This window comes from Crocodylus porosus, unplaced genomic scaffold (assembly GCF_001723895.1).
Source record: "Crocodylus porosus isolate Cpor-Errol unplaced genomic scaffold, CroPor_comp1, whole genome shotgun sequence".
NCBI lineage: Eukaryota > Metazoa > Chordata > Crocodylia > Crocodylidae > Crocodylus > Crocodylus porosus.
The window spans coordinates 8,760,528-8,786,566 of record NW_017728935.1 but is presented as its reverse complement, the minus strand read 5'-3'; the positions used below and the strand labels follow the sequence as shown (position 1 = coordinate 8,786,566).

Here is a 26,039-nt window from a genome sequence, read left to right as displayed (position 1 = left end):
CGGACTCGATGATCTGTTGAGGTCCCTTCCGACCCTAGCATCTATGAATCTATGAATCTATGAAGCAAATCTTTGCTGTTAGTGGAAGTGTCTAGAATTAGTGCTTCCTGCCTCTCAAAAATGCATGGCTGGCAAGAGGATGTGACGACTAAAGAGTTTTACAAATGTGGAAAAAATCCCGCTGGTGTCTGAATGGACACGCCTCCGAGCAGGAAAAGGAAAATACCAAACTTCCATTCTGTCGCTAGTGCGGATGAGTGCCGATGATGTAAACGTTGTCAGAAATTAATTGAATTGCAATTCTCCAGCTTGCCTTAAGCTGTTCTGAAAGGGCATGCCTTCCCTGCCTCATCCAGGACTGAAGAGCCTGTTGGAACATCCAACGACTCGGTACCGACTTTGAGTTACTGCCAGCAGAGAGAAGCTCGGGCTTGCACACTAAGTAAGTTTGGTACGTTTCCTGTCTTCTCCCACAGCATCAGTCTCTGGATATGGATCCAGCTTGACTGGGGAAAAAGAGGAGGAGGAAAGCAACAGGATGTATAATGCAGGGGTGGCTCCACTGGATAGGAAACAAACCAGTTCTGGAAATACCCACGCACACATCCTATCTACTGGTCCTGAAATAAGTTTTAATTCCCATCTACTTTAACCTATGTCCTACTAACACATTGTGGCTCTGTCACTAATCTGAATTCATTATTATATTAGTATAATTTTCCAGCTTCTCTAATTACTGGATCATTGCACAAGGATGCCTTGCTTTTGTTTAGCGGTTGATAGGGTCTACCATATCGTCCATCAACAGACTCAGCTTTGCTCCAACGTAAACAGCAGTGATTTTCCCTGTGTTTTAAATGTTTTGGTTCATGGCATTTGGATGGAAAAGCAATAGAAACTGGAAACAATTAGAGATCAGGATGGAGCTGCCTCCAAGTCCTAGACTGCAAAACTCCAAGGTCTTGGATATGTCCAGGTCATGTGCCTCTTAAGGCTTGAGGCTATAGCAGAAAAGCATCTGGTTATAAAAATCTGGCACTGAGTTTCACAAGGTGCTGCAAAGGGCTGTGGTGCTTGAAGTTATGTCTATTAACACTTAGAGAAAGTGACACACACACACGCGTGCGCGCGCGCGCGCGCGCGTGAAGCTGGTCAGCTGCTGGCAGACTTTGTTCATATCAGATTGGGGATGTTCCCTCTCTGTACTGACCGGGTGACTACTACTCGGCCATTGCATTTAGTTTGACATACCTCATATAAAAAAAATAATGACACTTTAGGGGGAACTCAAGGAAAAACAATAAACACGATATTGGGATCGGAGGAATAGCATAGCCTTAAAAAAAAAGTTTAGAGAAGATGGTAAGCTAAAAATCTATCGGCTCTACTGCCTGAAATAACTGAAAAGTATAAAATCTCAGTGTTATGAAATATATAGGAGTTTTGCCATTGATCCAGAGGGTTCGGTTTTCACTGTAGGAAGGGAAAGAAAACGGAGTTCCATGGTGACATATGGACAAAGAAGATTGAATTGAATAAGCTAAATTGAAGCTGAGTTTCAGAAAAACATCCCTAGTTTCAGATTTCTTAGGCAATAGAATAATGTAAGGAACCGAAGCCCCCATCAGTAGGGTTATTTAAACTCGGCTGGACAAATCTCTAGATAATCAACTGTAGCGAACATGCTGTTCCAAGGCTAGGTTACCGATTATCCTTAATGTCTCTGGTACCATGTTACATCACTGCATGTCGCATTCCTCCATTTGTAAAAAAAAAAAAAGGAGATAGCCATGCAGACATCATTTCTAAACAACCATGAGAGCTGTGGCTTCATTTTATTAGTATGACTATTGTATTATTAGCTTATTGTGATCTACACCCTCCTAGAGCTTCATTGCCCTCGCAGCTGGAACACTGTCACACAAAGATGAACTGTCCTTAACTGTCGCACACCTTGCAAGTACACAAGCTGCTTCCTATTGCTGTAGTTGCTTGTCTAACTTCTCCTTACTGCGGAATAGCACAGTGTGTGCGGACTGACTTGGGACGAACTTCAGTCCCAAGTCTGTCCAGACGCAGTATTACTTCACTTTAACGGCTGCACATGGAGACGCTGAACTAAAAACCGCTTACTGTGCAGTAAGTCACTGCACAGTACATTTAATGCAGAGTAAACGCATGTGTAGATGCACTCCCTGTCTCTCTTTTCACATGTGCAGTATTTCAGTTTTCCCACTTCTGTTGCCGCTTGGAACCGGGGCAGGGGCAGCAGTGAATATTCCTGCAGAGTCTGCAGGAATAACATTAAGTCATTTTTTTTTAAGCTATTGGTATTTCACTCTTGCTGGACCACACATGCACTCCTCTGGTGTGACTTAAGTGAGGTTACATCAAGGTTGGATTGACTCAAGACCTGATGCATGTACTTTGGCTGAAAACATAGGAGCAAAGTCAATGGGATGGGCTGTATTTCGAATCCACTGAATGGTATGGCAAGTTGATTCAGGTGTAAATTGTCACAGATTTACACCCGAGTCAACTTCCATGGAATCAGGAGAGGATTCCTTACTGAAACAAGGACTAAATATAGGTCCCAGTCCCTGGGAGCTTCCTGTTTGGTTCACCATGCAATGTCCCATGATGCATAGCAAATCCCACGGCTCGGGGCTCTCTCTCCCTGGTCAGATTGACACAGGTCCTGCTGTCCAAACAGACTGCAATATCCACCCACCCCTCTGGCGTATGGAAAAGATGACATGGGTGTTAACGGCTCTGTAGCTTCTGAGCCGTGAGCTGAAATGTCACTATGGCCTAAAGGAAGTGGTGGGTGATGCAATGCAGAAGCACCAGCACAACTGCTTGGGAAAGCGTCAGAGGAGGAAACGGGTATGATGAGAAGTCGGACTCATCTGGATATTATCAGGCATCTGCAGCTGACAGCTCAGGTAATTGTGAATGACTCTGCTTGCCTAATTATCCTGGAGACAGACAAATTCCTAGTGAAATGACAGGAGAGGGAGAGAGCGAGAGTGCCTAAAATAGACTCCTAACCTATTTATACACTTCCTACTGTTTCCATGTTGTTCTCTTTCAGTTGTGGGTGGGTCACAAGCAACCTCATGCTGACTTGAGCTCAGCTGGGGAATAACCAGGTTCCCTAGTTCCTCAGATCCAAATGTCCAGGTCCTCACCGGTATTTAGGCATCTGCTGCTGAACTCAACCAGAATGCGGTGGCCGTGTACCCAGGAGCATCTGTCCCACCGTTCAGCAGTGCTGTTCTCCGCTCAAGTACATGAGCTATAATGTATGTTTTAGATGTAGCACATGCTGACCAGGCCAACCATGAATCAAATTGTGCCTGCTGAAAGGTTTCAGTGTGTTTTTGTCTGCTGTACTTCCCAAAATCAGCCTGAATGCACAAGCTTTTCTGGCTGGGCCACCAGCAAAAGGCGGTCTCACCTAGTTTGCTGCCTTAGAGTCCATCAGGAGCATTTTTGGTGCAATCTATCCAGTCTATTTGGCTCTCTCCTGGTGTTTGAAGCATCTTGCCCCTTCTCTGCAGCCACTTCCCTGGCTTCCAGCGTGCTTCCAGGTTTTGAAATGGATCTATAAAATGTCTTGTGTAACAGCTAGACTAATAGCTGCAGTTACGTGGTCACTTTAGTCTTAATAATGGGCCTAGGCATTTATCCCTTCTGTCAATTCAGCAGCGCCTGAGCGGGCCGAACATCAGAGCCTGGTGCAAGACTTCTCACAGGCCTTTGCCCTGAGAGTGGTTGGGGAATGCAGGTAGGAATGCACTTCCTCTGATGTAAACTGCATTGTAAACTATATAGTGTACATACGCTCCCCTGGCTTGGAGTAGGCAGTCCCCAGCATTAATTCCCCAGGTCTGTCCCCTACGGGCCATTTGAGTTTGGGTCTGTTGCAGGGGCTCGTTCTGCACCTCAGTGGTCGGTGCTCTCCACCACCGCGGCCCAGGAGAGCCCTCGCTTGACGCCTTTCTGCCCTTTCCTGGCCTACCCAGGTGCTCTGGCAGCCAGATGAGGCACGTTGCTATAATTAGCCCATCCACTTTCTTTCCCCTTCCGCAGCACCAACGCTTATTTGTCCTGTTGTGCAACTTTGCTTTGGTAATTTTTGTGAACAAAAGGCGGGGAAGGAAGGAGCAAGACAGGTTCCATCAGGCTCTGGCTGAGCTTAGGAGCACCTTGTACTGCAGCCAAGTGCTTTAGCAGCGTAAGAGGCATGTGCTGTATGAGCCAGAGGAGAGGAGTTACCAGGGTATTTGAGGACAGCTCCATAACCAGCTTGCAAGTGCTTGGCAATGATCTGCTCAGGTCCCTTCCGACCCTAGAAACTATGTACACCAGCCAAAGCCGTGTGTATTTTTCTTCTTGTGATATTAGATACTGAGGAGTGTTCTGCTTTCACTGCTGAAAGCCCAGGTTAATCCAGAGATTTTAGGGAACTAGTCCAGCCTTGCACTGGTGTCCCTGGAAGTCGAGTCACCCTCTGCCCACTGAGCACTGGTGAACCCCTGCTACAGATTAGCAAGAGCAGAGGTGGGGAATAACTAACAAGGCGGGGGAACTTACCGCTCTGCCGAGGCAGCCGGGGACACGCACTGTAGATATTCTCTGCTCCACCCTGTCCTTGGAGACGTTCGAGGGCGCTCAGCCTCTGGCTTATTTCACGGGTCCCATTGGAAACTGCTTCTTGGAAAGATCCAAACGTGTCGATAGCAATGGCAGCACACTGACTGCCTTCAAATCATGCCAAAAGCTAAATGTGTGGATGGTTTATGATTCAGGATACTGCAATAAGCTAATGGTCGAAACTTCAGAAGTACCAAACGTGTGCATGTCCCATTAATGGAAGTCATGCACACTCAGCACTTCTCCAGATCAAGCCCTAAAGCAGGTACAAAACGGTGCTGCCAGAGCCATTTCTGGGCCAAGACTCTGTTCATTAGGCATTATTGTACGGATTACAAGTTGCTTCTTTAAACGTCATTGAAATACAGCCCGCCCGTCCCCGAGATGGCAACGGGACACAGAACGGAAGGGCAGGGCCCAGGTTTCAAGCCTCACTGGAAATTGTTTTGTTGACTGTCCAGCTGTTCTCTGGAGGTGAGGCCAGGTGAGAAGTTGGCAATGGTTTGCTGTACTTGGTAGCTACATCACTTAAAGTACTACTGGAAGGGCTCAGATGCCAAGAGGAAGGGCATGCCATTGCAGCCAAAAAAGCAGCTATTTTTGCCAGTATTTGTGAATTGTATCCAGGTTACTATACTGCTTCTAGGGCTGCCTACCATGTTGACAGTGAAAAATAAAATTCCTTGCCTCTTGGGGGAAATCAAATGAATGCTGTGACTGTATCTAAAGCAGAAACCCACATTTTTTGGAAGAGAAAAGAAAGTTCTCTTCAAATGGAAACGATCCTTTCTGTTCTTAGTACCGCACAGTGGCACGCACTCTTTGTTTTAGGCTGCTTTTTACTTACCTTTCTTCCATCGTAGTAGTTTCCTCACCATTAAGAGAGAAGCCATTAGCACCGGAATTACCAGGATAACGCTTATCAGGATATGAAAGTTATCTTTCCGTTTGCGCGTCACAGGGCTGGGAAGTCAGAGGAGGAAGTGGTTTTAGTGCCAGTTCTAACACGCAGATCCACTCCCCACCCAAACAGCTTCTATGTCAAGACATAATTATGGGACCTGAGGAGTGATGTCATTTTGGGGAGGGTTAATTGTACACAAATCGGTGATGGAGGAAACTGCTGGAACTCACCTTTTAGGATAGTGGCGGCGAGCAAAGTTGTTTGTCCTGGGACCCCACATGACTCCCTGGGTCATGCTCCCAGTTGTGTCGTAGGCAATAGGGCTGCTTGTGACTCTCGCGGGTGTGCTCGTAGTGCCTGTAGTGGAGCTGGGCCTTGATGCCACGGGCGAAATAGATGTTGCCTTTCTTTGCGCCGTGATTTGGGCTGGCTTGGTGGCTAGAGGAAAGCACAGCACAGCCTGATCCTAATGAACCCCCAAGCAACTGGGAGAAAAGTTAATTAAAAGAAGCTGTTTGCTATACAAGGCTCCGTCCATTTACTGCGTTGTGATAAAGGAAAAAAAGAATTGATCCCTGCTGCTGTTAAAAGCAGGGTTTGTTATGATGCAGCTGCCGGAAGTGCGCAGGAATAACACACTTCAGTTTGAAGTACATTCAAATTAACCGCTGCTGCATTTTTTTTTCCTTGCAATTTCTTTTTTTCTTGATTGATTGATTGATTGATTTCCTAGCCAATGCCCCAGTCCAGATGAGGGCTGAGTGTGAGGGGCCAGTGCTGTGCTCGCTTACAATGGTATAGATCTCGAGACACACCATTGACATCGGGGTGTGACCTGGGTTTACACCGAAGTAAGCAGAAGCGCGGGCGGAGTGGCAGTGCGATGGAGCGCAGCCGCGGGTGGAGACCGTGAACGTGGAAAGAAAACAGAGAGGTGACAGCAGTGACAGGCATCCGCCAGATTGACAGTGCTACCTGACTGACCGAGTGAAACCAAAATCGGAGGTGGGCAAATTTTAAAAATATAAAGCTCTTGAGCAACATCCTGCTTTCACTTCCTCTTCTCCTACCCTGGCACGGCCGCGTGAGTGGAACTGAGATTCGCCTCGTTTGATCACTAGGATGAAAGGCACTAATTGGAAGGCCACAGCCCGGCAGTGTCGGTCAGAGGATGTTATTTGTGACCTGCACAGATGTTTACAGCAAACGCTACCTTCTTGAACTCGGGGGAACGCCTGCAGTCTCACTCTGCTAATAACTCATAAGAAATACTTCTTATTAACGACTTACATCCCTGGATCTCAGAACACCTTACCGCGGAAGTCCCATGGTTATCTCCCTCTTGCAGACAGGGAACCTGAGGCACAGGTGACGTGAACAGCCTGAAGTTACCCGCTAGGCCAGTGGTAGAGCTGCAAACCCCAGGGGCCGATCCTCAGCCAATATAAATTATTGTGCACCGGCTAAGACATGCTGACAGACCCCCTGAGCCTTACGCCAATGCCTTGCTCACCAGGCTGAAGCGCCTCTATGTCCCCCCCAGTTTACATCTGTGTGACTCCCCTGATTTTAATGGCCCGACTCCAGAGACCGGTCCCAATGGGAGTAGAAAGCAGAGTTACACTGCGTGCAATCTCTGAAACAGAGCCAGGTCTGCCTTTTCCTCAGCCAACAGCCCCAGGGGAAGACGTGGTGGAAACAAGAGCTATTGGGGAGGGCTGCGTGTTGCATAGCACCACCTGGCCCTTGTGCTGGAGCATTGCAGAGAAGGGAAAATAGTACCAAGCCCTGCAAACAAAGCTCTTGGAGTGCCTCTGTTGCAGGCAGCAGCTGCTGCGGTCGCGACGTGTTTGAACATAGAGACAGTACAAAAAAAATAACGTTGAGTTGTGAGCAGCGTCTTCCTTTGTGGGAACATAGATACATATCTGAGTATTTAGGCTTTGTGAATGCTTTTCTTGATTAAGTATTATAAGGTGCTCAGGCATGCCAGAGAGTCAGTTAGGGTGTAAGCGTTCCTGGGTTAGAGAGGCACATGGACAGATAGGGATGATCTTACTGCCCTATTCCTCCTTTCCTCAACACTTGAAACGGGGATGGTCCTCATTTTAAAGTGAGAGTCAAAGCTGGGATGATGAGAGGAGCTCTGAAAAGCACCCAGCAGGCTCAGCTCAGGTAGCTGCAACCCACATTTCGCACACAGACGACCTCCTTGTGCTCGCTCTTGCTAGAAAAGAGCCGAGGGCCTGTTAGAGCCAGTTCTCCAGCCCCAACCCATTAAAATGAAGAGGGGGATGAGGTTGACATTACCTTGAGTGGCAGGAGCTTGGCTTGGTTGTCTCCGTGGTAGCGTCTGGACAAGACTTATCACACGGCGGGTGTCATGCCTCGGGGATTCAGCAGGCACCAGAAGGCTTGATCCAAACAGAGCTTTCTCTACATGGAATACAAACCAGTGCATGCTTAGGGCCGTGGCACACTGTTACACTGCTGGGCAGGCAGAGTGTGCACGAGGCGCTGGTGCCCCATCAGTGTGGCTGCACCCACAGGGTACACCTGCGCTGCAGACACACGTCCTGTACACACTGCAGCACCCAGAACAATACTGTACCGTCAAAAACTTTCAGGTCCACTACGAGGGTCCATGTACTGGCTCTGTTGTTTGTCTTTCCAATCCCACAACTGTACCGCCCAGCATCCAGCTCCTCCAGGCTCCTCATTTCTATTTGAAACATCCCTTTCTTGGGCAAGTTTGTGAGGGATACTCGGTCTTTGTATCTGTCATGGGTGAACGGTGAAGTGGAGATGATGGTGATACAATCCCCTTCATTGCTCCGTTTGCACCAGAATTTTCTCATGTTCTGGTCTTCTGTGGGACACTTTATAGTGACAGAGCGTCCACGCCAACTGATCACAGTACTGAGTCTGAATGCACTTGAAACTGAGGGCAAAGAGTTGAGAGTCACCGGACCTGATTTTCATTGACACTAAAGCAGAGCATCGCATAGGACTGTGTTTTTTATCTCTGTTCCCAACCAGCGCTGCAGAAACCCATCCCGCCCCCGGCCTTTCTCCCACTCGGTTCCACCCATAACAAAATCCATTTCTCCCATGCGCATTGGCAGGTCTCAGCTGTATCCCATTCTTGTTGTAGTGCTCTATACTTCAGGTGTGTCCTTGCTAGGAAAGCTGCTGTGCTCTTAGCATGCGCTAGCTAACAGGAGATAACTGAAATAAGGGGGAAAACAATGATTTGGACATCTACAGATGTGTAAATTGGATTGTACCTGTATCATAGGTTATGTTAAAAGGGGTTATGTTGCTAATGTAAAGGAAAATCAGCCCCAAGCACATTCTCAAAGGAAATGACTGTCTCAACCTGAGTTTCAACACGGCGTTTTGAAAATGGGGAGTTTCATCGGTACCCACTGCCCTAGGAGTGTGATCCCATGGGAAGTCAGCACTTCCAAGTCACTAAGGTGCTTTTGAAATTCTCACCCAATATTTCTAAAAGCAGGGATTCCCTGCAAGCCCTTTAAGATCCTAATTCCTGAAGAAGCGAGATTCAAAAAACCAGGAGCAGGATATTTTCATCACTGAGAAAATACGGAGAGCCTACAGAGACACAAAGTTCCCCTGCCCAACATCGTATGTCCTCAAATGGGTTGGTTCCTGTCTCTTCCACCCCATGGGTCTCCAAAGTAGTTCGGAGAGATGCAGTTAGCTGTGTTCATCTGAAGCAGATGGCAATGGAGAGGTGCACGTTACCAACTAACTGAATCAGAGACCTGCTTGTCCTTTCATAACATCTGATGAAAGAAGCTTCATGCATCTTGGATTCAGTTAGTCGATAAGGTGCACCTTTATTTTGCTGTTTGATTGAAGCATTGCAGGTCACGGGGAGCACTTGTTTGAACTCTCCTTGCCTGTAAACATGACGGTTCTCACATCTGGACTTCACTTCTCTGCTAATGAGACACGTCCCAAGCCTGTCCCTAAGGAGACACGTCCCTTTAGGACATAATATAGTGCCTTTCTCCCGCATCACAGTTTACAAAAAAACAACAAAACTTCTGTGATAAATATTGCTAAAAAGAAATCATTCTTCATCCTTAAAAATGCAAAGGTTTCAAGCTATTCACTCTTCTGGGAAACCTGCAGAAATATTACCACCAGACAAACCTGACATTTCAGACTTACTCGGCTATCTGTGCCTGTTCTCCCAGAAGGGCACAGGGTAAAAAAATTCACAAGAGAAAGTCTTGGAGGGGGAAAGAAGACCCCTTTCTGATTTACGCTCCAAGGAAACAGGCCCACTTGGTTGTTTAGCTCTAGGCACCTTCCACGTAAAAGCAAAAATGAAAAGCAATAGCTGTGTTCCCTTTGATTAGATCCCTTTTAAATCCTGAATATGCTTTTTAATCAATGCAGCTCTTACCTTGCACCAAGAAAAAGAATACACTGATGAAGTCCATTCTCTCTCTTTGTGAAACGAGAGCTCCCAGAAGTGAAGTACAGTGAAAGCAGAGCGCACACAGCGATACCGTCTCGGTTCCTTGTGCTATGTGTTTCCGGAAACGGAAAGAAATAGAGCAAAAAAGGAGGAACCTGGTTGGGGTATGGTTCTGTATCAACCCCTTCCTCTCCATACAAGCAGTATGCAAACCACAAAGGAAGTCTTATAGTAAGGTTCAAAATAGATTATACTCAGCCAAATTCATCCTAGGTGTAACCCTCTTGTGAGGCTACGCTCAGGATGAATGATGTATTTCCTTAGAATTTCGTCTTACACAGCCCCTGCGCCAGCCAGATGTGTGGGGGTTTTAGGGATGCCCCTAAAAACACAAGAGGGTCAAAGGAATGGAGGAGTTTGGCACTTGCTCCACCGAGCTAGTCCTGCTGCGTCACAACTCCCATGACGGGTGTGGCTGAGTTTGCCGTGATCCAGGGGACCGAGATAACGTAACTTCTGTTCGGACTTGAATTTGGATTGGTCTTGGATGTCGCGTAAGGGAAACGGTGGAGTAGGGTGCCCCAGAGAAAAGCCATTGGGAAAAATATTGGGGGAAGCTGGGGTGGGGAGCACAGAAGAGAAAAGGGAAAGGGACTACATTAAGAGGACAGCAGCCCTTTCATGCCTGGTCCCCAGGCCCGAGGGCTTATTTTTAGAAGGCATCTCCCGCCCTTGCTGCTCCTACTGGGGCTCCTCCATGGTTTCAAGACCCAAGGACTGTCAGCTTAGTACCACCTGGAGATGAATTGCTTTCTTATTGCAAAGAAGGGCAACATTATCTATCTCCACCCAATGTTTTCACCGAAGGAGTGAGCAGGGCAGTCCACGTGGGGCCTGCGGCGGGCACGGCCCAGTGTGTATTTATGTTGATTTTAGAGGGCGTGAGAAACCAGTCAATGTTACTTAAAATAAAAACAAACCAAGAAACCCCCTGGGTTATTTTTGCTCACGCTGTGCAGTACAGTCACAAACACAGCCCTCATGTGCACTGGAGCAGGTGCTCTGAGGCAGGGCTGCCTCCTTCCCTCATTTCGGTATTACTGTAGACCTCGTCCCATCCCCTGAGCCGAGCAGCCGTGCAACCCCCTGTTATCTGCTGGCAAACCACAATGCTCAAGTGCACGGCGGGCAAGGTCCGGAAGTAACAGTGAACCATACAGGCCTTGAGATGGAGCCTCGAGGCGCTGAGAGCCTGACCGAATATTTTCATTTAAACCTACGAGCTGAGTTTTCTCCCACTTGCACCAGGTTCCTGCCTGTGTGAGTCCATTGCCATCAGGGCAGCAACACCTCCTTGTTTCTATCGCTGTTCTGACGGGGAAATGAACCCCTGCAGGCCTAAGACAAGGACGTTTTGGGAGGGCTTTTGATTGCTTACAGATCAGGCCTTTGAGTAGGAGTCAAGCCACTTGAGAGTGGTAGAGAAGCAGGGCTGGAAGGGACCTCCAGAGGTCATCTAGTCCAACCCCTGGCCTGAAGCAGGATCATCCCTATACAAACCATCCCATATGACCATGGTCAAAACTCGACATCAGACTACCATCAACCCTGACACGGCATCGCCCTAACCTGCCACAGGTAAACCGGGGAACCACAGCAGTCCGCGTCCTGCTTCTGTAAAACTTCTCCCTCCGCTCTCAGTGCCGTGGCTTCTTCTCCGCTAATACAGCCCCCTCTCCATTGCACTTACCCCGTACAATATCAGAGCTGGTACAGAATAAGTGATCTGCTGGAAGCCAATCAGTCTTTATTGGTTGAGAATACAAAAATTTCAGGCTACTTGTCTGGCATATAGTCAGTGCCCTATTGATTAGAAAAGTTCACAGGAATCAAAGGAGTGTCGCATTGATCTAAAATATTTCCAGGTTGGTATAAGATCAGATGAAATTGTTAAGTACATTTTCAGCCCTTTGCCATCGCAGTGACCTGGTAAACTTGGAAAGACCTATATTTGGACTATCAAAAATCAAAGATATTTTTATTTCATGAAGTTGCTAAACACCAAGGCCCTTTACCCTTAAAAAACAAACAAACAAACAAAAAAACCCAGCAGCATTTTGAGAGTTCATCTCCCCAAATCCAACCCAGTTTTGAACCAAAACATCCTCGTTAAATCATCTCTCAATGCTGGAGTAAGACATTCTTGCTGTACTAAGTGATCAAAATGCATTGAAACGTTTGTCACAGTAATAAACGGCATGGCTGGCTGATCTGGTGGTGAGTGATTATGCAGATAGTGTTGTCTTCAATCATAAGGACTTCCTGCTTGTATCTTCTTCAGAAACAGTTGCACCAGGTCACCTTAGGCGTTCAGTTGCTAAGTATTACTGTCCTCAGCAGTATGCTCCTGAGCAATGTTGTTCGTCTGAAGCAGGAACGTGCTGTAGGCAACATCAGCCTCCTCCTTAGATCCCTAAGTGAAAGAACAGGAATCGCATGACTATTGGCAGGGACTCAAACACCGCGATTTAGAGCTTTCCACAAAAAACAGCATAGGTAGGGAGGTGTAGACCGCAATCAGATGTAGCAGACACACGAAGATGGAGAGAATCCCTTGGTCACACTGTCGCCCACTAAAGAGGTTGAGAAACTTTGGGGAAGTATCTAGACTTTTGGAAACTTACAGTTCTTTGAAACACCCTTGTCCCTGCCTGCCTGCTTTATGGGCATTAACAGTGGCATTAGATTTGCCTGTTTTATAGCAAAGGCCACAAACTCCTGGATTTTCCACACCATTGTAATAAACACTTTGCCTTCTTGTACTAACTTTCTTTTAAGCATAGTGGAAAAAATGTACAAGCATGGTTAGTGAACAGAGGATAAAAAGGCATGCTCTGTGAGAACGGTGGAATTTCTTCCCTATCCTAGCTTCTCTGGGGGACCAAAATCTTCCAGGGAGGATGAAGAAGCATCTTTATTTGATAAAGGTTGGGAAGGAGTTTTTAGGAGGGAACAGAGGTTTGTCTGCTGTTTGTTTAACTGTTGCTCTCCTGGCACCGTGGATTGTTAGGCTGCTTAAAGTTTTATGCTATGGGTCTTTTTAACAGCAGCTCAAATCTGGAAGCATAATAATATACAACTGTGCCCCAAAATACTACAGATGGCATCATCTCCTTTTACAGGTGGCAAAGTCGTAGCAAGGGGAAGTGACTTGCTGGGGAACACACGCAGAGTTAATGGTAAACTTTGCAATATGAGGCAGGAGCACTGACTTCTAGTCCCCACTATCTGAGCCCAGCTTCAGTAAACTATCTGATTTAAAAGGAAGGAAGCTGCTTTGCATTTGAGTTTCTTCACTGAGATTCAGGCTTTGAGAACAATAACATCCTGCTCCCCCTTCAAGCTGAACTGCACTCACACATCAAAGCAAACTGGCTGCTATTTTGTTCCTTGCCACAATGCAGGTGCCAGGCAGGGCTCAATCTCCTGTGCAAAAGCTGAGTGTGCCACAGCTGAGATGCATAATGAGGTGGTCACTGAGAAGGCAGAGCCCATAAATAGGGCACATTGTGGGTTATGGAAGCTTTTGCCACTGAAGGGAAGACCGGGGTTGTGCTAGTCTGGGAGGTACAGGACTCTATTCTGGGCTTACTTACCCTTTTTGCCTTCTTTGGCTCCTCTACCTCTTCAGTGCCAGCAGTAGTTATGAACTCTGAAAGAAGAGGAGGCATTAGGGTGCCGGGCAGGAAGGAATATAGCTTGGGTCATGACACGCTCACTCATTAGCTCCTATATGCTGCACTGCTACTGAGGTGCAGGGCACGTGCTCTTCTGTTTGTCAGCTTCCAGAATTCAAATAGCACCACGTAGGAGCGGCTCCAGCGTTAGAAGAGCCATAACTGCTCTATCACCCTTCCCCTAACAAAATAAGAGCTGCGCTGTGTTGGCATTACACGCCTTCTTTCTTGCTGGAAGCAGGGCAGCTGCCTGATTTCTAGGGTAGAAGTCCTTCTCATTTCTTTAGCAGGCTTTAATTTTCTCTTTATGAAGATCATAATTGCTGGTGACTCTATTGCTCTCACCTGCAGTTGGTTAAATGCTGAAAGTCTCTGCTTGTCATTCAGCCAATGGTAAATTCAACCAAATATCGGGGCTTGGCTATCACAGGCCTGGAGACTGAAGGTCCTGGCTGTAGCTGTTTGTGTTTCTGCAGTGTAAGCACTTGCAGGCAGAACCTCTCTGTGAGCAACACCTTGAATCTGCCACAGCTTATTCAGTTCACATTTGCTGCAGTGCATAAATTAGAAGCGTATTTTTTTGGTTTGCACCCCAGGGAGGGAGAAGAGGCCCTGGGCATCCTTTGCAGAAAGCTGTGAGCCTAGTCTTGCCCCTTCTGCGACTTATCACACCAGCCCAGAGCTAGGCTACCTCAGCTGATTGCCTGAATGCAAGTTGGATCAAATGCCAAATTTGATAGACTTCCTCTGTAAGGTGTTCTGAGATCCAAGGATGTAAGTTGTTAATGATCATTTAGTTCAAGTTTCAATATAAAAAGAACACGTGCAATGATAGGCAGGACTTGGGCAGTCGGGTAACTGGACAGTCATACCATTGTAAGGTCTTTTCTATGCCCAACAGCCTCAATACACAATCCCCTATACATACAATATCTCTAAGACTACTTTCTATCTCTCTAGACACATCATGGGTAACAGTTTTAATCAGCAACTTACCATCCATTCCCCCAATCTGGGTCTCCTGAGTCTCTCTCATAAATACGTTATCATTTGCTCCATGCTCTTTGGCATTCTCAAACTCTGACATACTGATGTTAGTCCTGTAGCTTCCAACTGATACCAGGTCTGTTAGGAGAGGAGGGGATAGCATATTATTATTTTCTGTTTTATAATTCCACTTGTAACCATGTCCAACTCTTGGCTTTATTAAAGCACCCTGCAAAAACTCAAGCGTTCACTGTTTCAAGCCCTGAGATGTTTATCTGAGCCACTTGGGACCTACCTTAAGGCTGAAGATGGGGTCAGTTAGTTATGTCAAGTGCTCTGCGATGCAGTCCTGTTGCTTAGGCCTGTCCTGACTCTTCTACACTTTCCTAGCAGTGCTTTCCATGGAGTTCATGCTAGCTTTGACCCCCAGGGTTCAAACCCTCTGGTGGGGCAGTGTGATAGGAGCTGCTGTGGTCAGTGGAGGTGCTGTATGTGTCATCTGCCCCTAAATGTCCATCTTTCCCTTACCTGAAAGATTATTAGAGGGTGTAGGACTTACCTGATCTGTTCACGGTCCTATATCTAAACACAGCAAAGGCCAAAGCCAGGATCAGGAGCAGACCACCAATAACAGCCAGAACTGGGACAAGCACTTGACTTTGTCCAGAGCTAGAAAGGGAGGAACTGAGCATTAGTTACTCACAAAAGAACACTTAATAGTGGAAAGAAATCATTCCTAGAACTGCTGCATTCAAAATCAAGGGGGATCATTGCTTTCACACCACTCGCAAGGCTCCAGAGTGCTGCAGAAACCATTAGCAGCCTTGTGAAGCAAGTTTATCCTCATTTTGCAAGTGGAGTACTGAGGCATGGAAAGGTAAAACCCCTTGCTTCAAAATGGAAGGGAATGAATATAGTAGCCAAGACAAGAACCTTGGTTCCATGGTTTCCAGCCTGCTCTTCTAACTTGAAAAACACCTGTGTCCCATATTTCACGTAAACCCTTGGGACAGTCAGTACATGGCAAGTGGCATCTTAAGAAACAATAGGTACAAGTTTAAAAACAAAAATTGGAGCTGAGAGCATTCAGGATTTGGCTGTTTATCTCAACCTTGTAAAAATGACCCAAAGTTATTTTATGGGCAAAATCTCCCTGGAAGACATGACACAGTTGTCCAGCACTTTGCCACTGCCTGGCGCTGAACACTCAATGCCTAGAACAAGTTTCAAAATCAAATACGGAGTTGGGGAAGTCTTACTTTTATCCAAACTACTTGCCCTTCCCTAATATTTTTGAGGGAAATGTAAGCCTAAATATTGATGCAAGTGGAGGGGGAAATGAAGACTACATTAACTTTAATGAGCAATACTGGAGCCAAGCATAAGAATGAAGAATAAGAAGCAGAAGAAGGAAGAAAGAATAATTTTGAAAACGCAGAGGTGATAATACGCTATTATCCCTAGATCAGGTGACTGGATAGCTGTTGTAGACGGTGGTATTTTAATCACAATATAGCCTCTTAATGTCCTATACTGCATTTCTAACCATTTACTGTCAATATTTTGAATGCTTATTAAAGTTTCTAGAGTATGATTTCACATATTCTTGTATTTATTTTGAAAAATTAGTGCTACTCCTATTTCTCATCATATCTGGTTGACAGAGATCACTGGGGCAGTGACTCTCCCAATAATGAATAATTAGTCACATATTTATAAAGCTTCCTTAAGTAAAGCAGTGGGTTTCTATGAACCTAGCCAATCGGAACTGGATTTGTCAGGTGACCTTGGTTAAAATGCAACAGCTAGATCACATAATAGTGGGGAACAGGAGTCGTCCTAGCACCCTTAAGGTCCTTTGACCCCCGGTGAGACGTGCCTTTAATAAACAGAACAGACTTTGAGAGACTCACCTTTTTTCAGAGTCTACTTGTACCGCTCTGTTTTCAGGAACAACATGTTCAGGAGTAACACCATTTCCAGTGTCTTCCTCGAGATTAGTGTTGTCTATCAGTCCTTCGTCTGCAGTTCTGAGGATTGCTAGGTGGATTTGAGATATTCACATTGAGTATCAGAGTGCAGGGGTGGAGGGGGGAGAGAGAGAGAGAGACCCAATAGAAGGTCAGCATTTTTATGCATCAGTAATAGGTGACTTCATCAAAATGTGACTAAGTCTGATTTCTCAGAATATTCTCCTTGAGATTTAGTATGGCTTTGACTTGTTTAGGACTTTAAAAAATGGGACTTAAGTGAAACTTTTACCCAATGGCCACATGTGATAATCTTGGCACTCTTCTTAAAGACAAATATAAATATATACTTTCCAAGTTCCATTTACTCTTTGCGCTTCGTTAGGTGAGGACAGTGAAACCAAACTGCCCCTTTTACTTCTAGATTGTTTCGTTTCCTAATATTGCACATTAAGACGTGAACATCAGGTTTGGGTTTTTTCCAATTTTCCTGCATATTCCCAACACCTTCCTTTTAAATGTGCTCAGAGTTGCGAAAGAGTCCTTCATCTGTAAAACAGGGATAGCAACCAGCCTTCCTTGCTCTCTTTTTGTTTTCTAATCTGTTCGAATTAAAAGCTTCAGGAGTGTCGCTTACTACGAGTGTGTGCAACAGCCCCTAACACACCGGGCCTCTGATCACGAATATGCCTTTTAAATGTTCTTGTAAAACATATATAAATAGCAGCACATCAGGGGCAATTGTTATTAAAAGAGGACTCCAATGTGGAAGGGGTGTAAAAGTATAATCTGGAAGTGGAGGAGGCCCAGGACCCACAGATAAATTGTAGGAATATAGTAAGGTCTGAGCAGCTGGGTAAACAGAGCCTTGTTCATTCAGCATGGAAGAGTTTGTGCTCTGAAGTGGTGTAGCCTAGAGTTTGCAATCACTCTTTCTCGAGGGAAAGACACCGTTACGGGTGAGCGTTTGTAGCTGCACAGAAATTCTCGCCTGGTTTTTTTGTTGAGAAATCTGTAGTAGAGCTCACCTCCTCGTACTTGCACGTTCACCGCCAGCGTTTCCCCATAGTGACCGTTGCGGCTCACTCCACACCAATACCACCCCTGGTCTGTCTGTGCCACGTGGTCAAATTTGAGGGAAAAGGTTCTGTTGTCCTGGTTGCAGTCAACAACACGGCCGGTTTGGTTTTGCTCATATGAGATGAGAGGCTGGCAGCTAGTATTATTCCACTTGCACCAAAATTTCTGAAAGGAATAGTATTTGCACGGATAAGAGCAAGTTAGAGTGAGGGGTGCACCAACCACTGCACTGACTTCCTTCTCTCCCGTTAACCCAGGCATCCCTGTTGGAGAGAAAACACAAACGAGGCTGTTAATGACTCGCGCGATTGAAACCTGGTACCAGCAAAGCATGAATAAGCCTGAATAGCCATCTGAAGAATATGCCCATGAGAGGAAACACTTTACTTTGCTCTCATAACAGTAAAGGTCATGAATAGATACTCCTATGGCCTTGCTGAGTTTTTATAAGACACAAAAGAGATTTCTGTTAGGAAAATTTGAAAATTGATGAAAACTTTGGTAGAAAAATAGTGAGAACTTTTGGTGGGGGGTGAGAAAATGTTTCAAACATTTTCAAACGCTTCGGTTGAAAAATCATAACAACCCCCCCCACTCAAACTTAAACCTTTTTAAATGTTAAAGCATCGCCCATTCAGCTTAAGAAGCTACAAATGAGAAAAGGGCTTTCTCCTCAAAAAAAGATACAGCTCTGCTCTTTGCTCTGGGATTAAGAATGGATGAAATGCCCTGTATGCCTTTTGCTGGCTGAGAGAGGAGTCACTAACACCCATTCTCGTACCATTTACAATCTTCAGCTCCTTGGAAGCTTTCCTTTCCTTGTCTCCAGCGGTCATACACCAGTAATACCCCGCATCGCTCTCTTTCAAATCATTCATTATTATGGTAAACGTTCCATTTTTCCGATCATCGTACATGGCTATCAGTCCTTCGTACGCTTCTGTGACAAACCCATCACTCCTTATTATGTCGGTGCATCCTTGTTTTCTCCATTTGCACCAGTACTTGACTGTGTACGTCCCTCGTGGATCATAGTGGCATTCAACAGCTACAGAACCACCTCTGACTCCTTTTATTACCTGTGGCCCCTGGGGAATAGATGTTCCTGGAGAAACCAAGTGCAAGGAATGCAGTTAGTCACCCTGAGATGATATCCATGTGGTGTGGGCTGGGCCGTGTTAAAACAAGGACACCAGCTATATTGGCTTTCTTATTGCTTAATTTTTAACATGTCTGATGGATGAGAAGCATGGTGACTGCACTTGAAAGCCAAGTGCATAATAGAAGATCAAGAGCACCCTCCCAAAACTTCAGGGTTTCTGTACACAGCAAAGCAAATGGTAACAGCTATATGAGTGGCAGCAGTTGGGCAAAGAAATACCCTTTGGCTTGTCGGCTCTTTGCACTTGTCCTTTGGAAGCTCATCCTGAATGAAGGACTGAGGCAAACTTGCAATGGGCAGATCTCCTCCATGCAGTACTGTCATGAAGGGAGCAGTGGAAACCCCTGATAGGAGACATTTGAAACCAGACTGGACAAAGGGAGTGAGTTTAGGATTGTGAAGGGAATAGGGTGTATGTGGGCTCAAATGAGTCATCTCTAAAGTCCTTACACGGTATTTCTAAGGACTGCTTAGAGATGTGGCATAGTTACTTGGTCCAAAAATGCATTTTGTTCCCACCCCTCCACTTCCCCGTTACAAATCAGTATGGAAAATAAGCAGTAAGATGGTTCGAGCAGGGATTTGCTCCTTGCTATGTGAATGCCTGAGTAAAATAGCAAATGGATGAACAGCACTTAATTTTTTGTCTGTAAAGTTAATGGACATGAATGAGTTTTTAAAGAGGAGGAACGGGTGAAAGGACTGGGATTGTTTAGTGTGGAGAAGAGAAGACCTCAGGGTGGTTAAAAGTAGAAGACATATGATTGATAGACTAGTCTCTGTGGCTGCAGGAAACAGGACAAGGAGTGATGGGAATTGCAGCAAGGGAAATTTAGGTTGGATGCTAGGAGAAACTTTCTCACTATAAGGGTGGTCAAGTATTGAAGCAAGCGACTCAGAGAGGCTGAGGGGTCTCTGTTTGGAAGTGTGTTAGAGCAGGCTCCACCAGCACTTGTATAAAGTAGTTTAAATAGGAATGACCCTGCCTGGAGGAGGGAGTGGGACCAGATGACCTCCTGCAGCCCCTTCCAGCCCAAACACGAAGGAAAACAGAATACGAGACTGTGGGGAGTGGCTGAAATCATACACAGGCCCTCTTCAACACTTACCTACATAGACGTGTAAATCCATTTCCTGGGTTTTTCCCCCGTTGTTCCCAACGCCGCACAAATAGATCCCCGAGTCTTGTGGCTTCAGGTAGCCTATAATGATGCGGAATGACCCTGGGCTTTGCTGATTGGTCAGCAACGTTCTCCCTTTGTAGGGCTCGCCGGTAACTCCATACGTGTCGATCACAGGGGAGCAGCCCGTTCTCCCCATCTTGCACAAGTATTTCCTGTCGCTAGCGTGTTGCTCCCCAAAGTCACAGTCCATGGTCACAGAACCTCCCTCCTCAACGTAGAAGAGTTGGGCTTCGCTAGGCAGAGGCGATTCTGGGTGAACGAGAAATCAGTCAGCAGCCGGTACCCATATGGCCTGCACTTACCGCGCTATTCTACGCCTGGCTCTATCACGTGGCGGCATTACTGTAGCATGGGCTGCTGTGCTTTCCAGGGCTACCCCAGACCTTGCTACAGTATAGGGTATCTCGCTGAACTGTACCCCCGCGCACATCACTGTGTCTTTCCGTACTAGCCTACCTAAACAGCACCACTCCGCACCATGCCACCCCCTGCTTTGCTGTGCCCGCTGCAGAAAACCCTGCTATAGTCCTGCTGTAATCTCGAAAATGACAGGCACTGTAGAAGGAGAGAAAAGGAAAAATAATGATTTCAACCAGCCTGGAGGCCACAGTACCTTGAATCACATCCACTTCGACTCTGAAGTTGAGTCCCCTCATACTTATACCAATGCCGCATTTATAAGCGCCCATATCTTTCTGTTCCAGGTTAGACATGGTCACGACGAAGATGCCTTGGTCGGGGTAGTCGGTGAGGTTTGCTCTGTCTTGATATTTAGGATGAACATAGCCGTTGGAAGAAACTATTGTCTCGCATCGCCTTGTTGATTCTTTGCACCAGTACTTCCTGTCATGCCTGTTTACAGAGGTGTCAGGGTAGAAGCATCGCACTGTAACCGATCCTCCAACCAGTCCGGTCACGATCCTTGGTCCAAATATGGTACTTCTAACTGGGAAAAGGAAACACACGTTGCACGATAACTGCTGCAAGTAAAGTCATTTTGTTATTATATTACGCACCTACTGGCCTCAGCTGAGATGGGCGCCCCACAGAGCTAGGAACGCAGCTGCAGACATATAGAAAGAAGCCATTTCTGTCCAGAAAAGCTGACAGCCTAAGTCAGCAAGACTGAGAAAGGAAGGATTAAGTGACTTGTCCAAGGCCAAATAGAGAACATGTGGCAGAATCAGAAAGTAAACACGGCTCTTTTGTATTCTAGCCTGGTACCTTAACTGTTTTTCTTTCTGTAAGCGTTGCGAAAATGAGTGGGCAACAGAGAGTAATAGATACTTGTGGTGGTCAAACTGGTTTACATAAAGACAGAAGCAAGTCAAATCTTTACTTTGCCTGCTGCAGTTTGTTTCTTTGGGGGTTTTTCCCTGCTCACCTTGCTTTTTCACCTTTAACCCTCTTGTGACCTTGGAATGGCCTGAAGACACGGAGACTGCATAGCTGGAAGGACAGTCACTGTTGTGATAACTCTTCCAAGCAAGGCTCAAGCTAGAATATAGCTGAAATTCCCAGACACGCCAAGGCAACGACTTCTTACTGGTAGTTTTGCCTGGTGATTTTGTTGCAAGCCCCAGAACTCTGGTCAGGTTTCATCCAAAGCTTAACTGAGGTTTAAGAATCTTTTGGGACCTTCTGTAGGTCTTGTGTTTCGAGAGAGCCTGGGGCTGACTTTACATTTAAGGGGCACAAGGCTAAACTTGAATGGTATTTTGGGCCAAGGCCAATCTGTATGTGACTGGCTAAGTTTTGCGTTGGGATTTCAAGTCTTCTTGGGCCTAAAATTTGAAACGAAACCCAGTGTATGGAACCGAAACTGTGAAATGGCACAAGCATTGCTGTGAAGTTCAGGGCCAAAACTGTTGGGTGTCACTTAATTAAATTCCTAAGAGATGTCAGTCCTAGTTCCACCCTGAAGAGATGAGGATCCACAGATAGGAAAACCAAAAGGTCTGACACAGCAGCTGAATGGACTTCATGCTGAATGAATGCTTCGCAAGGCTATCGCTGAGACATCAGCATGGGTTGTGGAAAGCATTCCCCTTTATGGTGTCCATTGACAGATATCGCTAACGTACATCTGTGCAATGGCTGCGGATGCCAAGTGTCTGCTGTGACGCAACTCGGCCACTTCTAGCGTACCGTCCACTTGTTCAGCTACTTACTTCCTACAGCCTCAGTCTGGACGAGGGCGAGCAAGAAGATGAACACTAGGAAAGTCATTTTTCTTTCATACCCCGGGCTCTTCCAAGGGGCAGAAACCTGTAAATAACCACAATCAGAAGGTTACATTTGATTGAGTTGGATCATTAACATTTAGATGTTAAAGGAACCTCTTGTTGAATCTATGCATGTTACAGACACGCGAGTCCTCAGCTAAACCACAGGCCTGGAGTCGATCAAGTGTCACCAGAAACAGGCGTGCCGGCCCACTTGAACCTAAGGGAAACGCAACATTAAAACAGTGGGAGGTGGTGTTTGGAGCAGTGGAAGGGGGCTTGGGGTAGCTGTTCTTGGCTCTACTGTTAAGTCCTTTTGCAACCTGCAGATAGGTCGAAATGAGGATAACAATCTTTACCAGCCGCCCAGCCAGCATTGTTGCAATTACTGTCTATAAGGTGTTTTTCCCCCCCGCTATTATCAGTGGATAAATTCCCGGCAGAGATGGTTCAGGAAGGTCTGAGTCAGGCCAGCAGAGGGCGGTGCTGGCCTGCAGAAGGACCGTCCGGCGCCTGGGCTCTTCAAGCGTCCAGCTGGACACTCAGACCTGGAAACGGTCCGCTCTGGGCAGCCTTGGCACCTGCCATGTCCCTGGAGTGAACTGACTCCTTGCAGAAGAAGTGTGCTGTAGATCTTTGCCCAGCCCAAGGTTTGCCCGGGACACCAGTGATGGGACTTGCTCCAGGGGACTAATCGCGGGTCACACAATTTCACATTCGGATGGTCATTTTTTTGGACGCTAGGTGCCGTCTTTGCCTGGAAAACAGATTGACATGGTGGCTTTCCCTGTTCTCCACGTGGGCAGTGCCTTTACAATAGCTATCGCGTGCCTATTTATCCCACATACAAAGGCCAACTGTTGCGTATTGTTAAAACCTGCCAGTATTTATAAAGCAGCGTCTCAATTTTGTCATGGAAGCCTGCAGCACTGAAATATTGGGCTTCCCATCCTATTCTTGCAGTCATTTTGTTACACAGACCACCTGCTATCCTAGCCACTTTTACCGTGCAGAAAAGTATTGGCATCGAGCAGGTGTTTCACCTGCAATGAGGGACAGGCCTGATCCAAGCCGGCCCCACACTTTCAATATTCCAAATCCATAATAAAAACAGGATCCCTCTTTCCTGCTAACATCAAGGCTTCTTACAAGTTGAGCTCAGACCTGCATCCAAAACAGCTCAGAAATCTGGTGATTGTTTGAGCCAGCCCGAGATCTCTGCACCCTCGGCCGAGATCCTGCAAGTCCGGGCCACCTGAGAACGAAAGCCCTGCTGAAGAGCTTAGCATCTTGGCTTTTCCTTTCTGCCTTTTAACACCGTTCACTCAGTGGAAGGAAAGATTGTGCACTTGACACCTCAGCACCTGCCAAAACCACCCCTTAAAAACCTGTTCCCGTAGCTGCGAGTTCCTGGTCTGAGGCTCTGTTTGATTTTATGATCTTTGCTCCTCTGCCTTTCAATCAGAGATGCAGCTCAAAGCATAAAAACTATTTCCCTTCTCCCCCACACTCCCTTTTATTTTATTTTATTTTATTTTATTTTCCTCAACATCTCTTGAAAGCGATTAGAGATGCAGGATAAACCATGACAAACACGGGGGCAGATTTAGTGACGTGAGGCCACCGGCAGAGTCAAATATTTCTGAGCCTCCCAGTGGCTTGGACTCCGGATGCAATGACAGCCTGAAGGGGGCTGAGGTTCTTAAGTCTTTAAACCCATTTTCCCCTCCCTGAATTGAACACACTGGATGGCCGGGGCATGCACGGGCATGGGGAGTGTGCATGTGTGCAGGTATATCTGTTATGCACGATCATTGACCCATCCAGTGATCCCAGGTTTCAGAGAATAAGAAGGATGCCAAGAAAAGTTTTATGCAAACAGCCAGAGGGGTTTGTTTTCCACGTATCAAGTGACAAGATTTATTTTATACAGGGTAATTCCCAGCAGAGAAAAGGGCTTTTATTTCCTTGTAGAAATGAAAGGTATTCTGTTGTGCTTTCTTCTTCCTGCTGCTGTATCTAATTGCTCAAGGGCTATTCGGCTGCGACTAATAATTAACTCCCAGAACATGAAAAATGCCCTTCGATAGTCATCCCAGAAGAAGCCAGTAAGATAAACATGGCCCGCTTAACTGTAGAAAGTGAATGACACAACTCAAAAGAAGGACCCTGCTGCTTACAGCAGTTACAACATCTTTTTGGAGCTGGCCTAGGAGGCCTTGTACTTCTCTGGCCTGGGAGAGGTGGGGAAAAGCTGGCACCTCTGATCATTCACTTTCTTTCTTTGCCAAAAAGATTAGAGAACCCGAAGGAGATGAAGCGAGTAGGGGATGAGAAACCTGGGGCATTACTAGCTAGATGGACTCCTTCACAGACCACTGTTCTGGGATTTTTTTATTGTAGATATTTCTTAGGTAGCAAAGGAGCATCAGTAACTGTGTGCGAATTGGTTGCAGTAAAGCTGCGCCCTGACATGAGGAAGACAGCATTGATGTAATTTTGCGGTTTGCACGCCTCTGCTGTGCTAATTGCCTCTCATCATCTGTGTGTGTACTGGGGCTTTTCAGGACCTGTATGTGCATGCATGTACATGCAAACACCTTTATTATGACTGGAACAACCGCTGCATTACTCTGTCAAGCCCTATCACCGATTTAGTCCTATCTCTTTACCACAGTTATTGTTATGTATAGAGAAAACTTCCCCACATAACAAGTCCAAGCAGGTACAATTATCCAATGCGTAAATCCGCTTTCTGTCCAGAGCCTCCATCATAAAAGCAAAGACCAAACCTTAGACTTAATGTTACTGGAAAGCCCCTCTTCTGCTGTTCATCACATGCCATACCCAGGAGTGAGGCCATTTCCCAGGTTGGGACATAGCACAGCAGAAGGGTTTGCTGCTAAGTTTACACTATCCCGGACCAGCCAGGCTGCTGCAAGAGAAGTTTCTCAGTCCTCTGTTGCTGGAAGGTCTCGTCACTCGGTGATGCCACCGAAGACCATTTGCTGGTGGATTTGCTGCCTATGATCCAAGTAAGACTGAACTTCAGAGCACCGGAGAAAGGAAGCTATCACAGCGCTGGTAGGAAGGGGAGAGTAAGTACAACTAAAACGAGCTAAACGTGCCTGCTTGTGCAGAGCAGGGGCTCCCAAACAGGGGGAGGGTGAAAAAGTGAGGCAGCTGCAAATGGGACCCAAGAGGGCTAAATCATGGGGGAAAGCCACGTCTGTGTTCCAGTCAGGCTCCCTTATACCGGTAAAAGTGTAATGTCTGTACCCGGCCCGGCTGCCGTTGCTGGGACAGCACTTTGAGCAAAGCCAGCCTGAGGCAAGCCCTGCATCAGCAGCTCACTGCAGTGAATGCAGGAAATGGTGACGGAGGACACCGAAAAGGTCTCTGTCGAGTGAGGTGCGTTTGTGCCCATAATGTACCTTGCAGCTCAACAGCAAAGAGGATTTTTTTCTATCCAGGTTTGGCAGGAGAACAAGAGGAGAAAGAGCCTTCCCCCACTAATAAATATGGCGGGGTTGGGGGTGGGGAGTGGAAATCTTTACCCCTCTGCAGTCGACAGTAAAGCTGTCTTTGACCCGGCAGGAGGCTTCAGGGGGATAACCTGACATAGGGGACTTTTCTGCCCACCCTCTCATTAGTGCTTGGCTAATCCCTTCTAAAAGC

The 26,039-nt window shown here is 46.5% G+C and overlaps 2 protein-coding genes across 3 annotated transcripts in view; both read right to left on the bottom strand.

Annotated features, from left to right (window-relative positions):
* Positions 1-10,128, bottom strand: part of LOC109317922 (fas apoptotic inhibitory molecule 3-like) — a 16,336-nt gene extending 6,208 nt beyond the window's left edge. The window contains exons 1-6 of one of the 2 annotated variants that reach the window (XM_019546890.1): positions 10,002-10,128; positions 8,175-8,504; positions 7,874-7,999; positions 5,794-6,001; positions 5,507-5,622; positions 4,600-4,719 (exon numbers count right to left, since the gene is read on the bottom strand). In XM_019546890.1, coding sequence (XP_019402435.1) covers positions 4,600-4,719; positions 5,507-5,622; positions 5,794-6,001; positions 7,874-7,999; positions 8,175-8,504; positions 10,002-10,038 — 937 coding nt within the window. In that variant the 5' untranslated portion in view covers positions 10,039-10,128. The remainder of the gene's footprint in view (positions 1-4,599; positions 4,720-5,506; positions 5,623-5,793; positions 6,002-7,873; positions 8,000-8,174; positions 8,505-10,001) is intronic. The other variant, XM_019546891.1, reaches the window with a different exon arrangement.
* Positions 10,129-11,798: 1,670 nt separating this feature from the next.
* PIGR (polymeric immunoglobulin receptor) overlaps positions 11,799-26,039 on the bottom strand; it is a 24,988-nt gene continuing 10,747 nt past the window's right edge. The window contains exons 2-11 of the mRNA XM_019546881.1: positions 22,308-22,404; positions 20,750-21,082; positions 20,062-20,385; positions 18,572-18,895; positions 17,739-18,053; positions 16,654-16,780; positions 15,300-15,409; positions 14,750-14,878; positions 13,673-13,728; positions 11,799-12,489 (exon numbers count right to left, since the gene is read on the bottom strand). Coding sequence (XP_019402426.1) covers positions 12,394-12,489; positions 13,673-13,728; positions 14,750-14,878; positions 15,300-15,409; positions 16,654-16,780; positions 17,739-18,053; positions 18,572-18,895; positions 20,062-20,385; positions 20,750-21,082; positions 22,308-22,365 — 1,872 coding nt within the window. The 5' untranslated portion in view covers positions 22,366-22,404 and the 3' untranslated portion in view covers positions 11,799-12,393. The remainder of the gene's footprint in view (positions 12,490-13,672; positions 13,729-14,749; positions 14,879-15,299; positions 15,410-16,653; positions 16,781-17,738; positions 18,054-18,571; positions 18,896-20,061; positions 20,386-20,749; positions 21,083-22,307; positions 22,405-26,039) is intronic.